The sequence below is a fragment of the Balaenoptera acutorostrata genome, chromosome 15 (genome assembly GCF_949987535.1).
Source record: "Balaenoptera acutorostrata chromosome 15, mBalAcu1.1, whole genome shotgun sequence".
Classification (NCBI taxonomy): Eukaryota; Metazoa; Chordata; class Mammalia; order Artiodactyla; family Balaenopteridae; genus Balaenoptera; species Balaenoptera acutorostrata.
In genome coordinates, this window is record NC_080078.1 from 39,245,917 (window position 1) to 39,262,507 (window position 16,591).

General features: G+C 63.4%; 2 protein-coding genes across 2 annotated transcripts; one reads left to right on the forward strand and one right to left on the reverse strand.

The window, feature by feature from the left end:
• The first annotated feature begins 4,988 nt into the window (after positions 1-4,988).
• Positions 4,989-12,592, forward strand: LOC103017448 (mesothelin-like protein). Its single transcript, XM_007181754.2, is given in 15 exon segments — positions 4,989-5,028; positions 5,793-5,913; positions 6,937-7,057; positions 8,040-8,125; positions 8,249-8,375; positions 8,459-8,649; positions 8,935-9,025; positions 9,234-9,375; positions 9,709-9,896; positions 9,974-10,129; positions 10,202-10,329; positions 10,943-11,073; positions 11,156-11,250; positions 11,466-11,721; positions 12,154-12,592. Coding segments are annotated over 15 exon segments (2,127 nt in total). The 3' UTR covers positions 12,408-12,592.
• Positions 12,593-13,046: 454 nt separating this feature from the next.
• On the reverse strand, positions 13,047-16,119 carry LOC103017740 (mesothelin). The gene is made up of 10 exons (XM_007181755.2): positions 16,038-16,119; positions 15,400-15,443; positions 15,205-15,295; positions 14,779-14,957; positions 14,532-14,687; positions 14,214-14,356; positions 14,017-14,144; positions 13,601-13,695; positions 13,217-13,403; positions 13,047-13,141 (listed from the first exon to the last, which is right to left on the reverse strand). The coding sequence occupies exons 1-10, from the start codon at positions 16,117-16,119 to the stop codon at positions 13,047-13,049; spliced, it is 1,200 nt and encodes a 399-aa protein (XP_007181817.2).
• Between the last annotated feature and the right edge of the window lie 472 nt (positions 16,120-16,591).

A 16,591-nucleotide genomic window follows, 5' to 3' on the forward strand; every position in this document is an offset into this window, starting at 1 on the left:
ATGTGGGGATTTCAGGGGGGCTCACACCCCCACCCCATCCCTTCACTGGACAGACCTTTGCCCTAGCCCCCAACAGGAGCCAGGACGGACCTTATAATCCTAGCTGCTGACCTGCCAGCCCCCCACTCAGTGAACACCCTGCAGCCCTGGTGTGGGGGCTGGGCTCTGAGTAGGGGACAGAGCTGGGTCAGCTGCATCTCTGGAGGACCCCCCAGACCCCCAGCCATAAACATCAGAGCATCCACCTGGTCCTACCAGGGTTCTCCGTAGAGCTGCTGCCCTCACAGTGCAAACCTTGGGGCCCTCCAGCGCCTCAGAATGCCACGGGAGGGCTGGCGCCTAGGCCTCCAGCCAGTTTGAGGTCACACACCATGTCCCTGTGCCCAACTAGGCCAGGCCCCTCCTCTCGGCCGGCCAAGGCAGACAGGCCCTATTGTGGGGCTCCTGGGCTCGTCCCACCTGTAACCACAGCAAGCTGTCAGCCCGGGTGGAGCCAGAGGCAGCCCCCCCACCCCACCCCCACCCCGCATGGGGCCTCTGCAGAGACCTAGGTCCCAGCCTCTGCTCCCCCGTCTCCTCATCTGTAACAGGATCGGAGGGGCCCACAGGGCAGCAGCCCGGACAGATAGATGGCTACTGTGATGTGCCCAGCATGACCCTTTCTCATCAGACGGGGGCGGGGTGGGAGAGCATCGCCTTCCTGGCACTCCCAGCACCTCACCTCCTTGCTGAGGACTGCCCCACCTCTCCCCCCACCACCCTCCGCTCCACCTCCTTCCCACTACCTTCACCCTCTGCCCTCCTCTCCCCGCCACCATCTAACCCCCCCACCCTAATGCCCTCCTCTGCCATCAACTCTTACCTGTTTCGCCCCCTTCTCAGCATTTCACCACTGTCTCCTCCTTAGGTCCCTGCGGAGCATCAGCCCCTCACCCCCAGCGCGGCCCGGCCCACAGACCCTGCTCAGTGAGTGTGTGTAGAGAATGAAGGAATGGTCCCCAAAGGACTCAGGGCCGTGAGCCCACCTTGTGCAGGCTTCCCGCCTCTCCCCACGCCCCCTCCTCATGGCCCCACCCCCTACGCCTCTGGGCGGTGCTCAGCCGCCGTCATGCCTGCTGTTGCCACACGGGGTCACTGCTGACCCCGGCCCCTCATAGCCCTGTCCTCTTGAGACTGCGGTGACCTTTGGAAGTTCCATTTCCCATGGACACACCCAGTTGCTTCCCAACTGCTGGCACCTGCCAGAGGGTCTGGACCTACAGGGGCTGTGGCCAAGCCAGGACCACCCTGACAGCCCTTCCTTCCAAGTGCCCCCAGGGGCCCCTCCCCACCCAGCTCAGGCAGGGCTACCCCACAACACCACAAAGGGTGGCCAGGTCTTCCTCCCTGTGCCCCAGCGACTGGCCACATGTTGGGGCCCTCCCTGGGGCACAGGTCCTGAACTTGGGAGGGCGTTTCTCATGCCAGGACAGAGAGAATCGTTTTTCTTCGGCCGGGTGGCATCACCGCTGTCCCCCCCAACTCAGGTCCCAGGAAGCTGCTGGTGAGGCCAGGGGGCCAAGGGTCACCCCCATCCCCACCCTTCTGTAGCCAGGAGTCTCGGCTGGGCCAGGACCCAGCCTCCAGGGCCCCCACCCCCGACCCCGGCCACAGGGACGGGAGCACACAGCCACTGCCATCACGTGGCCGTGGGGCTCCAGCCCCTGCTTACTGCCAAATGGCCTGAGGAGGTCAGCCAGGTTGGGGCCTTGGGACGACCCTGACTGACGGTCTGCAGGGTAGGACCAGTTGGCTGAGGGGGGGCCTGGGGTAGAGCGGAGGGCAGGTGTGACCCGCCGCAGAGCACTGACCTGGGCATGACAGCCTGGCTCAGGGCCCATGGGCTGAGCCTGCAGAGCAAGCGACAAGACAGACAGGAAGACGCGTAGACTGGACAGACAGACAGGCGACAGGCAGAAAGGAGGGAGGGAAGGCAGGATGAAAGGGCGACAGAGGCCCATGGGTAGGAGCTGCCCCGGGGATGTTCCACGTATATTTCCCCTCTCCCCACAGCCTGGCTCCTCCCCCTAAAGAGCCCTGTCAGCCCCTCTGAGAACCCCCAGGGCCACAGATCCCGACCTTGCTCCCTACAGGTATGCTGCCTCTCCTGTTGGCCCCAGGACATGAGGTCCCCCCAGTCCATCTGCCCCCCACAGCCTACTGTGGGGCAGCCCATGAGCGGTCACGCTCCAGGGGGCACAATGTCGGCAGGTCAGGAGCACACCCAAGTGCCCAACCCAGCCGCAGGGCCCAATCCTGCCCCTGCTCACTCTGTGTGGACAGGGACAAGCCGTCAGCCAGCGTGGGCCTCAGTCTCCTCGTGTGTACAGCGAGCATTGTGCTGTGCTGCTGGCGGGGGCCAGATTCCACGAGCAGTACGGGACAGAGATGGGGACGGGCGTGACTCTCTACAGCCCAGCACTTGCTCTGTTGCTGTGGTCATTTGTCCACCCGGGGCCTGGGGCTTCCCTAGAGGTCAAACCCAAATGGGGCAGCCAGCATCTGGCCTCCTGCACTCACTGGCCTATGGGGAGTGTCCTCCAGCCAGGCCTGGACCCTGGGGTGGGTGGAGACCCCACCACCAAGTGACATCCCACCCCCACAGATCCCTCAGCATCCAGAGCTCCAGCAAGCCCTCAGCCAAAACCGAGCGCTCCAGAGCTGACCAGCCAGCCTCAGGGGGTCAGTGCTAGAGCCCAGGGTGAGCCTGCCCCCCTCCAGTAGGACCCGCCCCCTGGACCCCGCCCGCCCTCCAGACCCTGGGGGTCACTGGCCTCACTGCCACACACCCTGCCAGATGGAGCTGAGCTGGCCCTCTTGGTGGCCAAGGGGCCCTTGGAAGCCCATCCTGGGCCAGCTGGACGGGGAGTCACTGGACAGTTTTCAGGGGAGAGGGGCTGTCACCACAAGCTCTGGGTGCCCTTCAGCTCTAGATGCTGCGGCTGGACTCCCATGGGGACTATCCAGGGGCCGGGGAGCGATCCTCGGCTGGTCCCTCCAGCTGTCGGTCCCCCAGGGTCAGCACCTCTGCTTGTCTGCGGGGCTGGCTCGATGGGCACGTGTGGCCCTTGATGCAGGTGGTAGTTGTTCAGTGGCTGAACCCATGTCATGGGGGCTCAAGGCCCCAGAGACCTCTTGGCCCTGCCAAGCAAGGGCAGATGTGGTGAAAACTGGGGCCAAGGGCCAGCCTGGGGCACCCAGCCCGCCCCACCTCATCTGGGGAAGAAGTGTCTGTGGGCACCTTCATTCCCAACCCTCCCGCAGCCACACCTCCTGCTCTGCCTTGGAGACCTGCCCTGTGGAGCCATCCCCGTCCTGGGCCCCAGGGTGCTGGGCACCAGGGCCACATGTGTGGCAGGCACAGCTCTCCCATTGAGGCTGCCTGCACACCCTCCCCGCCCCACAGTGCACACATGTGTGGACATGCATGGCCGGCTCTGCTCCAGTATCCACAGTACAGAAACGCCACACGTCACTCAACCCAGGCCCCACAGTGGGGCCACATGTGCCTAAGATCCCTGCAGGGGACACATGAACCACATGCACGTGTGCACATAGATGTGCATGCTCCCGGGTGCACACGGATGTGCATGTGTGCTCACACACGGATGCCAGCACACATGGCAAGGGCAGGTGTGCACGTGTACAAACGCAGGTGTGACCCTCAGGGCAAGGTCATGGCTGAGCCAGGCCCCCCAGGGGAGGGGTGTGTGCTGGGCAGCCGCCAACTGTGAGCTAAGCCTCCCGCTCCTGTGAGGCTGGGGAGCAGGTGCCCGCTGCTCTTGGGGCCCCCAGGGGCTGACAAGGCAGCATCACCTGGTATAGCCCCAGCCCCTCCCCTACACGTCTGCCTGGCGGGCATCACTGCAGGAGTGGGTGGCCGGCAGGGCAGGGTGCTGAGCGAGGCATGGAGGTGAGTGGAGACCGTGGTGCCCCCACCCTGCACCACCCCTGCGCCCCGAAGCTTAGTTGCAGGGACTGACACAGAGCAGGGTGGGACCACTGGTGTCTGGAGCTCCTGGCGCCACGTCTACAATATCCCCGCTTCCGATATCTGCCGCCTGGACCTGGAGCAGCCTCCTTCTAGGACAGACAGAGTTCTTGGTGCTCAGGTGAGGGGTGGGAGTGGGACGTGAGCCACGACCAACTGGACGCACAGGGCCCCAGCTGTGAGGCTGGCCTCTGTGCGGCCCTGGGCAGGTAGCTCAGCCCCTCTGAGCCTCCGTCTTGGCCCCCACTTGGGGCGGTTACTTCCCCATCTTCCTCCTGGGCCATGCAGAGTCCGGAGGCCCACAGGTGCCCCAAGCCAGCAGCCCATGCAAGGCCGTGGTCCAGGAGCCAGCAGTGTGGACCAGGCCCCCTGGCGCAACCCCCTCCCCAGGCCTCAGTTTCGGTCTCCACCATGGCCAGGGCTGCCAGCAGGCTGCAGCATGGGTTGTGCCCGGGGCCAGGTCTCACTGGGTATCCGAGGCCCTGAGAAGGGAAGGGGGCTGCCTGGGCCGCCTGGTGTGGGGGTGAAGCTGGGGCTGCACCAGGGCAGGTTGGGGGCCAGCAGGCCTCTCACCCCAGCTGCTGCAGGGACTCACTGGGACCGCCTCCCACCCCCATCCCCGAGCTGTTGAGAGAGCTGTCCACTGGAGACACGGCAGCCCAGCTGTGGATCCCCTGAGCCCTGACCTGCGATAAGAAAGCCGGGATTTGGCCTGGCTCCCCCTCTGCCGCTCCCTTTTGTTCCAGAGACACATTGCTTGTGGGTTGTGCCCTCCTGAAAGACGAAGAGACACGGCTGCAGCCCAAGGTTTGGGGTCACCTGCCCTGCATGGCACCTGTCCTGTGTGACCCTGGGTGGTGACCTCCCCTCTGTACCCTGCCCCGGCCTCACCACCTCCTGTCTCCTCTCCAGCTTGACCCGGACCCGCTGCCTCTGACCCTGGTGCCTTCCTGCCAGGATGACCAGTGGGCACTGCACAGCCATGGGCCCCAGAGCAGGTGAGATGACTCTCCCTCCCCCTCTTGGGGGGCAGCTCCCATGGCCGGCTCCTCGGGGTGGCAGGATCACCCTCTTTCCTCCTGAGCCTCTACTGGGGGTCTGGGAAGGGAAGGGGGTAGCACAGATGGGGCACTGTGGATGGGGGTCCTGTTGGGGACAAGGCAGGGACAAGGGGGGCCATGGCTAGAAGGGACTGAGCAACCGAGGAGCAGAAGGTGGTAGCTGACCCCTGTCCCTCTGCTCAGGGGTTTCAGGGCTCAGACTGTGAAGACAGAGCCACAGGGGGTGGAGGGAGAAGGTGCACACATGTGGACACTGGTAGGCATGCATACAGGCCATCACATAGGTGTGCACATGCTTCCACACAGTCACATGCCACCAGATACACATGCGAACACGTCGTCGCATGAGTGTATACACTGCCACACCAGCAGGCACACAGGTCTACTGTGTAGTCATGCATGCCATCCCACACATGTACACCCCACCACACTTATGTATACACCACCACCCCTGTACATACCATTAGGGGCACAGGCATACAGCATCAGACAGTTGTGTATACAGGTAGACACACTGCCACACATGTTCACCTGATCACACAGCACGCTCAGACCCAGGCTGGCACACAGGTGACCAGCACCGTGGAGCTCCCAAGGACTCTGTATTGGGGCTGTCACAGGCCCACCCGGGACACAGGGAGCCCTGGGGAGACCCACACTGGACGCTCCCACACAGATGCTTATGGCCTGTTCTGTTCCAGGTGCCCTGGTGAGCCTGGGCCTCGCCTTCCTGGTGTCACTCACTGCCCACTGCTCTCATCCCCAGGCCGAGGGTGCCACCCAGGGAGGGCTGGATGTCAGCAGGGCCAACCTGTGGGCCAGGTGAGTGCAGGTTCGGAGTCACAATCAAGTTTCCGCAGCAGATTCCTTGGCAGGCCTGGGTGGGGGTGAGGAGGGACCATTTCCAGGGTCTGCATTTGACGGCCCAGGCATGGCCGGGGCAGGACTCTGATTCCCGGCTCCGATATGGGGGGCCTGGCCCTGCCTGCCGAGGTCACTCACTGGAGATGGCTCAGGGCAGCTGGTGTCCTTCATCAGAGTCACACCCACATGGCTGGGACAGGACCCCAGGCCATCGCGGCTGGCTGGGGCCCAGGTCCCCCCTCCTCGGCCCGGCAGACAATCACTTTTTTTTTTTTCTGGGGGATGCCGCGTCATGCGGCATGTGGGATCTTAGTTCCCCGACCAGGGATCAAACCCACACCCCTTGCATTGGAAGCACGGAGTCTTAACCACTGGACTTCCAGGGAACTCCCAACAATCACTTCTTGTCCTGAGGCCTCTCAGCTTTCTTCTTTCCGCCCCAAGCTTTGCTGCCCTCTCAGGTCCCAAACTGAGACTCTGTCCTGGTGGGGGTTGGAGGCCACTGATCTGCCATCAATCAATTGATCAATCAGTTGACTGATCAGGCAGGGCTGGAGGCCAAGATGGACCAGCTGGGCCCAGGCTAAGGTCTCATGAGGCCTGACCCTCTCCTGTGCACGGATCTTACTAGATTCACATCACAAGGAAGGCCTGGCTGCAGTCACACAACAGGTGCCCTTCAAAACCTCAGCCATCGCTGGGACCTCAGAGCCCCAAGCTCTGGAACTGGGCCTCAACCAGATCCTGAGTCTGGACAGGGGCCACTTTTAAGCCCGGCTCATAGCACAGAGCCCAGCACCAACAGGGCGCCCTCGGGGGAAATGTGTGGTGTGCATATGCTGGCAGCCAGAGCCTTGCTGTCCACACCTCCTGTGTCTCTCACCCCCACCCTGTGTTGAGGAGTCTGACCTCCACCCCAAATGCTGCAGTCTGGGGCCCCTACTCCCTCTGTCCCTCACTGTCTGTCTCCTTTCTGCCCAGTGCCAACACCTCCCTCCTGCAAGGCTTCTGGTGCCAGCCGGCCAGTCAGCTGTCCCGGGACCAGCTTGCCGCTCTGATCAGGAGGATGGAGACGCAGCATGTCCTCCTCGGAGCCTGGCAGGTCAGCGGCGGCCCCTGCTGAGACTGCCTGGGTGTCGAGGGTAAGGGCAGACTCCCTGGAGAAGGGCCCCGGGGACGGGCAGGAAGGGAGGCATCCCTGGCAGAGGACCCAGGCAGCAAGGGCCAGGAATGTGGTGCCAGGACACGGAGTAGCTCTCCTGAGCACACGGGCCCTGTGCTGGAGAGCTGTACTGATTGTCTCTAAGCCGACACAAGATGCGCCTCTCAGGTCACCCGACGGACAGTAAGTCAGCCTCTGAGGTGGGCTTCTCCCTCCCTTGGGTGATGTTCCAGTGTGGCCCACTTTGGACTGTTTCCAGGACTTCTCACCAATCACCCACAGACCCCTGCCTCTTGTTCTTGGTTTGGTGAGGGCTTGCCTACCTGGCCTTCAACTGGCACCTGTGGCCGATCCTCCGGGCTCCCCGAGGGCGAGGGGTCTTCCAGCCTGCTGGCCTCTCCTCCACCTGGGCTGTGAGAGGGGCCAGCTGAGCCCACCTGGACCCACAGCTGACCCAAGTGTCACCAGTCCCTGAGTTTAATAAAAGGAAGGAAAGAAGGAAAGCTATTATTTTGTCTTATTATAAAATTAATATAAAATTAGTAATAAATCTGAAACAACCCCAAAGTAGGCCAAGTAAGTGGGACAAAATGTCCCGGCAGGGGTGCATTGGATAAGCAGACCCTCAGTGAGCCAATGTGGTGCAGTGGGGGCTGGGGTGGGCAAGGGCCTGATGCCAGAGGGGAGGGGGCTCTCAGGCTGGGTTTGACCCGTTCTGAGGCCGGTTCTCACGTGGAGGTCGAGGCAGGAAGAGGAAAACATGAAGTCCAGGGACAGAGAGCCAGCAGGCAGAAGGAGGGGACGGGTGGACGTGGGGACGGGGGATGAGAGGTAGGTGGGGGACACTAAGACGGGCAGAGGGAAAGGGGCTGGGCGAGCCCCCGGCCGGGCAAGGAAGTGACACGCTGCCTGCCCTCCCCAGCTCAGCTGTCTGGCCAACCTGGCCGCACAGCAAGGCCTGCAGGGCGACTTTGAGCTCCACCCCACCAACCTGCTGCTCTTCTACGAGTGAGTGCCCCTCCCCGCCCAGCGCCCAGCCGCGTGGCCTGAGTGTGCTCCCCAGGGACACCTCAGTCACTCAGAGGCCCCCCAGTTGGCCCCCCTCCTGACAGCCCCCCAACCTTCCCACAGCCTGACACAGGTGAGGGAAGCCGACTGCCAGGCTTTTGTCCGCCGCGCCGCCCAGGGCAACACAGGGCTGCTGGCCAACCTGCCCGACCAGAGGGCCACCCTGCAGCACAGGGCCCTGGCCTGCCTGGTAGGCACCGTGGGCCGGCCGGGCCAGGACAGGACGGGTGACGGGCAGTGGGACCAGGCTCATGCTGACCTGCTGTCCTGCAGGGAGGGCTCCGCCCGAGCCTCAGCACCTCCGACCTGCTGCTCCTTGGGGTCCTGGTGTGTGACATGGATGCGTCCAGCATCATGGCTGCAGACCCCCATGTGCTGCAGAACCTGCAGCGCTGTCCCCAGCTGATGGCCACCCAGCAGGCCGCCCTCAACAGGCTGCTGGCCAGCGGCAGGACCAGGCTCGGGTGAGTGGGGGCCCATGCCTTCTGCCCAGGCCTCCCCTCCTCCAGCTGATAGAGGAGGCAGCCTGGGAATCGATGTCCACAGCCCTACTGACCTCTAACCTCTGACCCAGCTCCCACCCCACTCTGATGCTGCAGCCTATGGGGTATGGGTTTGGGGTGCCCAGAGGCCTGGGGTGGGAGAGTCTCTGCTGGGCAGGCCCTGGGAACGGCACTCAGGGAGGGCAGGTGGTCTGAGGGGTCTGGGTGCTGCTCAGGGCCCAACACAGAGCCCCCTTCGCACACCAGGCCCCCTGGCTCCTGGAACCTGGAGGGGCTGTAGGCTCTGGGACCCCTAGCCACCTACATCAGCCCCAGCCTGTGGATGCAGGTGCAGGAGGTAGGGCAGCGCCCCGGAGCAGGTGGGGATCCAGCCAACCTTCCACCAGCCTGCCCAGGCCTGATGGTCGGCCAGCAGCCACTCTGATGCCCAAGTGCTGTCCCCAGTCGCTCCCCATCACAGAGTTTCTGTCTGTGGGGAGGAAGGAGGGAACAGGTAGCCCTGGTGGCCCTCCCCAGGGTGTGGACTCTCCAGGCCCGCCCACCAGGCCATGGGCCTGGACTTCTTTGGCAGCATAGTGGCCACGTGCTGGGCAGGGCAGCTCAGCCAGCGTGATACCAAGCGCTTCGGCACTGGCTTCCTCGAGGTCAAGGCCAAGTTGGTACCCTCACGGCCCAAGCGGGACACAGGTCAGTGTGGCCACCATGGCCTGGGGATTTCGCATCTCCCCCTGCTCGGACTCCTCATCCCGGAGTGGGGTCAACAGAGGCATGGCATCCTCTGCCTGGACCTCCTGAGCTTGGCCCAGGGTCTCTGTCCAGGTTGGGGGGAGTGGTCAGAGTCTGGTGGGGCTGGACTGGGAGTTGAGACCAAGGTCAGGGTTGAGTCAGTCTGGTCCAGGCCAAGTTTTTAGCTAGGAGTCAAGCTTGGGAAGGGTCAAGGTTAGGAGTGAGGTGGGGCCCAAAGTCAGCAGCAGTGCTGACCAGCTGGATCCTCAACACCCGCACTCCACCTTGCCACAGGGAGACCCTTCATCCGTGGCGACATCACTGCGGCCATGCTGCACGACGACCTCTTCCTGGTGCGCTACGACTGCGTGCAGCTCAAGTCCTGCCTGGGCAGCCTTGTGCTCAGGGCCAACCTGGACCCCCTGCTGCAGCACCCACTGCCCGCCCAGTGCCAGCAAGTCGTCAAGGCCAAGCTGGCTCAGGTGCGCCAGTGACTGGCAGTGGGAGGTGGGTGGCGGGCCGGCCGTGTGGCCTGACCACCACCTGCCTCCCACTGCAGGTCTACCCAGGCGGCGTCCCCGAGGAGCAGCTGCAGCTCATCCCCTCGCTGGCCTACCTCTACTCCCGCGCAGAGATTGGCCAGTGGCACATCACGTCCAAGGACACGGTCATGGCCCTGCTGGCCCCAGACGGGGCCCTGGAGAACAACACAGAGGTGAGGGTGGGGGTGGGGGTGGGCGGGGGACCCCACTGACCCTGGCCTTGCAGACCCCAACCCTGCCCGCAGGCCATCCTGCAGAAGTTCCTGGACCACAACGGCACCATCACCAGTGCCCTGCTTCTGGCCATCGGGGGCTCCCACCTCTGTTGGATGAGCCCCCGCCAGATCCAGGCCATCCGGCCCTTGGAGTTTTGGTGAGCCCACCCAGCAACCCACCCCCCACGCCTCGGAGCCACCTCCACTCCTTGGCCGAGGAAGGATCCGGTGGGGGCCCAGGCCAGGCCATTGTAGGTGATTAGCTTCTTTTCTATGGCCTCCGTAACAAAGGATTACAAACAGAGTGGCTAAAAACAACAGAAATGTGTCCTCTCACAGTCTGGAAGCCAGAAGTCTGAAATTAAGGTGTCAGCAGGGCTGGGCTCCCTCTGAAACCTGTAGGGGAGGCTCCTTCCTGCCTCTTCTAGCTTAGGGGCTGCATCACCCCCATCTCTGCCTCTGTCACAGCTGGCTTCCCACTGTGTCTGTGTCCAAGTTTCCTTCTTCTTATGACACCAGTCGTTAGATTTAAGGCCCATCCTAAATCAGTATGACCACATCTTAATTTGATTACAGCTACAATTAGGAAAGACCCTATTTCCAGATAAGCTCACATTCTGAGGTTCTGAGTGAACGTGAACTTGGAGGAGACACTACTGAACCTAGCACGGAGAGCAAGAGGAAAGCTGTGGTTCAGAAAGAGGGAGCCAGGCCCAGCGTCCAGAGGAGGAGGGGCCTCTGGCCTGCCCATCAGCCTCACCCCCCACCCAGTCTGGCCGGAGCCCTGGACATCACCTCCTGCCCTCAGAGCCGCAAGAACGTGCTCTGCGACAAGGCCCGAGAAGCCTTCGGCAGCGCCAGAACCGCATACGCCTACTACAGCTTCACGAACCCCCACCTCGGTGAGACCTCGCCCTGCGTAGGGCACGCCTCCCGGAAGCCCCGCCCCGGAAGCCCCGCTCCTCACCGCTGCCCCGCCCCTAGGCGGTACCCCCGTGGAGGAGCTACGGCACCTGGCCCAGGCTACCGTCTCCGTGGACATTGACACTTTCACCAATCTGAACCCCCGAGTGCTGCAGGTGGACCCGGGGTCTACCCGTCATGGGGTGGGGCAGGGCTGGCCTAGCCGAGGATGCCTAGGTTACGGTCTGCAGGCCCCAACACCCACCCCAAAGTCGGAGGTGTGCAGGCAGTGTGGGCCCCAGGTCACTTATCCAGGTGTGTTCTGCCGGGTCTCACCCCTGCGCTCCGGCCAAGCATTGACCCCGCCCATGACCCCTCGCTCCCCTCGCAGAGCCTGAGCGTGGGCAACGTGACGACGCTGCTGGGCCAGAACGTGGGGGACCTGCAGAAGGCTCACAGCCACCCCACCATCAGCTCCTGGCTCCGCAGCCTCAATCAGTCAGCCCTGGGCGAGCTGGGCCTGGACACGGACCCAACCGGCCCCACCGGCCTCACCCACTCGACCACTGGGACCCCCAACACCACACCCTGGACGCCCCATCTAGTCCCCACCTCAGACTGACCTTGGAGCACTGACCCCAGCTCAGGTATGCCTGCACCCACCCTCCCCACTCCAGCTGGCCATCCCCCCTCTGCCCTGTGTGCCCCGCCTCCCCTGACTGCTACTAGCTTCTTGTCTTGCACCCAATCTCATTCAGCGTTGGCCTACTCTTTCCATCTGCCTCCTTGGGTGACATATGGGTGACACCAGCTTCACCCTGCATTGCCTGCTGAGTTAGTGAAGGACACCTCCTCCAAAATCTGCTGAGCAGCAGAAAGTGGAGAGTGGGGAAGCTTTGAGGTTCCCGTCGGGGCCCAGAAGAGCAGCTGTACATGGGGGTCCTCACTGCTCTTCCCCACCCACAGGGATGGTGTGAGCCCTGAGCCCGGCGCAGGGGCCGCCCAGGCCTGGGGGATGCAGGACAGCCTGGGGGCTCCCAGCTGGACTGAAGGGTGCTCCTTCCATGTTCCACCTACAGGCAGCCCACCAGCCCACCTGGGGTATCTGCCACTTGCTGTGGCCCTGCTGTCGGGCCTCCTGTGGCTGCTGTATTGGAGCACCCCGGGGCCCAGCTGGAACCACTCACAGGGCATCTGCCCCATGGCCTCCAAAGACAGCGCTGCCCCAGCACCACTTGCAGGAAAACCGGGGCTGGTAGGTGGAGCTGGATGCCTGCCTAGACCGAGATGCATGCCCCATGCCCAGGGGACCTGGCCACGTCCCACATCCTAGGGGCCTGCAGGGCCAGTCCCTGCCCACACCCAGCTCCCAGGACCTGGAGCCAGACTGAGGACCTGGGCCCAGGGTCACTGCCCCAGCCAGTGAGGGAGATGCTGCCCCTGCCGTCTGGCTTCTTCCAGATGAAGAACTGGGGCTGGGGAGGGGTTTCCGCGGACTGACTTCGCCGATTGATTTGAATAAAGGACGAGGTGATCTTCCTGCCTGTGTCCCTTTGCTCTGGGCCCAAGGGGGTACAGAGACCCTCTTAGCTAGGATCAGGACTCCAGCCTGCCATTTCCTGGGGCAGCAGTGTCACCAGAAGCCACCCTGAGTGTTGGCCTGGCCTGGGGGGAGACCCAACAATGGAAAGAGCATCAGGAAGGCCCTGAGGGCCCCCCTGCCTGGAGTCCCTCCCCTTTCCAAGTGCAAAGAGGAGGGGTTGAAACCCAGGGAACCCTGTCAACTGGGCCACAGCCATCAGGGCCCTCCCACCCAGTTCTCAAAACACCACAGGGCACCTCTTCAAGGGGGGATGGGGCTTCTTTTATTGAGCTCTGGTGCCCTCAGGGTCGGACAGAGACAACCCAGGCCTACTCCCAGCCAGGTGGTGTTTCCATGGCAGGGCCCAGTTCCCAGAGCACAGCAGTGGGCTCAGTTCAGGATCAAGGCCAGGAGCAGACTTGGGGTCACAGTGAGCACAGGTCCAGGTCCTAGTCTGAGGAGGTGAGGGCCTCCCGAGGAGGCCTCTGTGCAGAGAAGAGGTGACTCAGACCCTGCCCCTCACTCTGCCCGACACCACCTGGCTGGCCACCCCAGACCACTTCGGACGTTGAAGTCCAGGACCAGGTAGCCGTTGGGGGTGCCGCCGTGGAGCCCCAACCCCAGACTGTCCAGGTCCTCCTGCGACTGCCGGGAGATCCAGTCCCGCAGCGGGCTGTTCCCCTCCTCAGCCTTCAGGCCCACCAGGTTTGCACCCAGAAGTTTCTGCACCTCAGCAATGGTCAGCGGCTGCCAAAGCCCCCAGACAGGGCTCAGGGTCTGCCTGCCTTTCCCCAGAAGGCTGCTGTCCTCTACTGTGTTCAGACCATCCCATGCTGCCCCACCCACAGACCCTGCCTTGGCCCTTCCAGACTTTGGAGGGGGCTTTGGCTGCCTCTCCTGAGACCCCGCCCCACCAGAGGCCCTGCCCTTCTCCGTGGCCCTACCAGCACAGCCTCTCTCCGCAGCTTCTTGAATGTGGCCACGTCCATGTTTATGTTCTGCTGACTGAGAGCCCGCAGGTCCTCCGTGGGGGCCCCACCTGCCCACGGGGAGAGGGGCCCCCAAGTGTGAGACCTTGCAGCAACCCCCAGTCTCACCCTCTGACAACAGGCTACCAGAAGCCACTTCCTTTACCAAGAGTCCCTTTTCCTAAGAAATTCCTGGGCCCCTGGTTTGCCTGGTGACCACCTGACCCTCTGGGTTGGAAGATAGGCTGGGGGTGCCCAGAACTCACAGGGTCTCAGCCTACACACACTTGGAGGGATGGAGGGCACATTGACCACCGGTCACACCACCAGCGGGCTGCCCAATGAGAGGAGGAGCCTCAGGGATCACGCCCCCCATGTCCTCCCGGGCTCACCCAGGTAGGGCTTGATCCTTGTGAAGTATTCAGACCCGCTCATGTTCTGGAAGGTGATGCGGGCCTGGGGGTAGAGGACAGCCATCTGCCGTGGGCTGCATGTGTCCAGGTCCTGGGGCCTGGTCGCCCTGAGGAGGCAGCATAGGGCCGGGCAGTGAGCTCGGAGCACAGCACACCTGACAGACCCCAGGACTCACCAAACAACGTTGAGCTGCATGAAGCCCAGCTGCTCAGGGCTGAGGAGGCACAGGTAGGTAGCGGGGAAGGTGGCCAGGGTGTCCAGTGTGGCCTTGTCCAGCTGGCCCCCTCCCCCTACGTAGCGGGCAATGAGGGCGGCCACCTGTGGGAGGAGGCCACTCAGTGGCTTGGAGCAGGGAGAGACATATCCCCTGGGGCCTACACAACCTCACACCCTGTGCAACCCCCAGGCCTGTACCACCTCACACTCTGTGCCCCACAGGCCTGCACAACCTCACACCCTGTGCCTGCCCCTCCCCACCTCCGCAGCCAGACACCTGAGCATCCATCCCATGCCCTTTGCTGACTTTGAGCAGAGATTTCACGGTCTCCAGGGAAGTCACATTCCACTTGTGGATGTCCTCGGGGTTCACCCAAAGGAAGAAGTACCTCAGGTGCTGGATCAGGGACTCAGGGTACCCCTGTGGGTAGACCTTCCGGGGGAAGGGACTATGAGGGCCGCCGCCACTCCCCGGGCAGCTGGGAAGACTGCGCTACAGCAGGCAGGCGGGAGTCCTGAACTACCTCATCCAATTTGCACTTGAAAATGTGCAGCTGCTGGTAGGTGAAGGGCACCAGGTTCACCTGGTCCATCTGAGCGGCCAGCAGGGCTCCGTCCACACAAGCCTCCAGCTCCCACTCCTCGTAGAAGACAAGGTTTTCGTCCACCACTTGGGCCTTCCGCCCCGGGGGGCAGGCCTTCTCTGCAGGGGCAAGCAGTGGGTTGGGGGCTGGACATCTCCTGTCAACCTCCTCTTCCTTCCGCACCTGCGCTGGGACCCTGGGCACCACGTGACTCTCCAGGCCTCAGTTTACCCATCAGCAAAATGGAGCAATTTTGTTCACTCTCCTGCATTGTCATGATTGAATGAGTTAAGTGGCTAGGAAGGGCTGCAGGTGTGGACAGGTGAGACCTCACAGTCTCACAACGCAGCCGGGCACCGTGCTCACTCTCTGTGCCCCGCTGGGCCCTCGGAAGGATGACGGTCACCTCAGGCCGCTGCCAGGACAGGTCCCGTTGCAGCCATGGGGTCATGACACCCTGAGAACAGAGCAGGGCTGGGACTGAGCCGCGAGTGTCCTGGCTTCCAAGGACCCCCACCCAGGGCCAGAAAACCCTCCCCTGATTCCCCAGAGGGGCCTTACCAGTTCCGTGTCTGCAGCCTGGGCCCTGGAAGGTAGCACCCACCCTGCAGGGGAAGGGACACCAGGCTCGAGGGGATGGCAGGGGCTCCACCCAGGGGAGGAAGGAGGCAAAGCCGGCCCCTCCCAGCCCCGTGCACACTCCATGGGTGTGGAAGCAGAGGGTTAGGCCCCTCACCCTATGATGTCACGGCCCACAACACCAAACCAGGGAGCACAGGCCTCCCACATCCTCCTCCTGGGGCCCCTCTGCTCAGGGCAGGCAGAAACCTGTCCCATGGGCACCCTCAGTTTGGCCTGTGCCCCCATCACCACCCTGCCTCTGCCTCCAACCCCATAGGGCACTGTGGTGCAGCGGGGGTGCCAGACACAGTCACCTCTGGGGACAGAGAGAAGGCTAACAGCCTGCCTGGGACTCAAGGCACCTGCGGAGATTCAGGACACTTCTCTGGAATCAGGGGCACCTGCCCAGGACTCGGGACACCTGCCCGGGAAGGGGCTGGGGGGCACTGCCCACAGCCGGAGAGGACGTGTAGAGCAGGTAGAGCCTTTCCTAAGGCCCCGACCCCCTGAGGACCCTCGGCTGCCCTCTGTGCTCTCTGCACACCAGCGTTTTGCGGCAACCCGCCCTCATGACTCACTGAAGCTGAGAAGAAGCAAGAGGCTGCCGTGGGTGGGAGACCCACAGGACCCCAGGTGGGGTTGAGCAGTCTGCAAGACCATAGTCTGTGGAGGACAGCCACTCTGATGTCCCCCCTGCTTCCCCGCCCCCACCATGTCCCCCTACCCATGACATTGCCCCGGGCAAGTGCGGGGCCTTGGGGGGCTGCAGGGGCCTCAGGCCCCGGAGGGCTCCCGGGTCGAACCTTCACAGGCCTCCACAGCAGTGTCTGTGCTGCCACTGGCCCTTCTCTCAGAACCAACCAGCACGCCTGCCCCACCCCCTCCGGGAAACTGGCCCCTTCAGCCAGGGGTGTCAGGTCTGAGTCAGCCTGGCCCCCAGCTGTGAGGGCCCCAGCGGGCAGCCAGCAGCTGGCGCCTGTCCTCTCTCCCTGCAGGGCAGGGCCGGGCAGGATAGGGCAGGAGAGTTTCGTGCGAGGAGGCAGGGCCGCCTCTGGCTCTGGCTGGCCTCGGTTTCCCCCACTCAAAACAGGGGAGCTGAGCAGTTTGGGGCTGGGGGTCAGGCTGAGCGACC

Bases quoted from the DNA above. Each gene is read 5' to 3' on its own strand.
- LOC103017740 (XM_007181755.2), bottom strand. From the start codon at position 16,119: ATGGTCTTGCAGACTGCTCAACCCCACCTGGGGTCCTGTGGGTCTCCC. The intron at 15,444-16,037 runs GTGAGTCATGAG...CTTCCCCTGCAG, and splicing joins CTTGCTTCTTCTCAGCTTCA to GGTGGGTGCTACCTTCCAGG. The intron at 13,404-13,600 runs GTAGGGCCACGG...GGGCTTTGGCAG, and splicing joins TGCGGAGAGAGGCTGTGCTG to CCGCTGACCATTGCTGAGGT.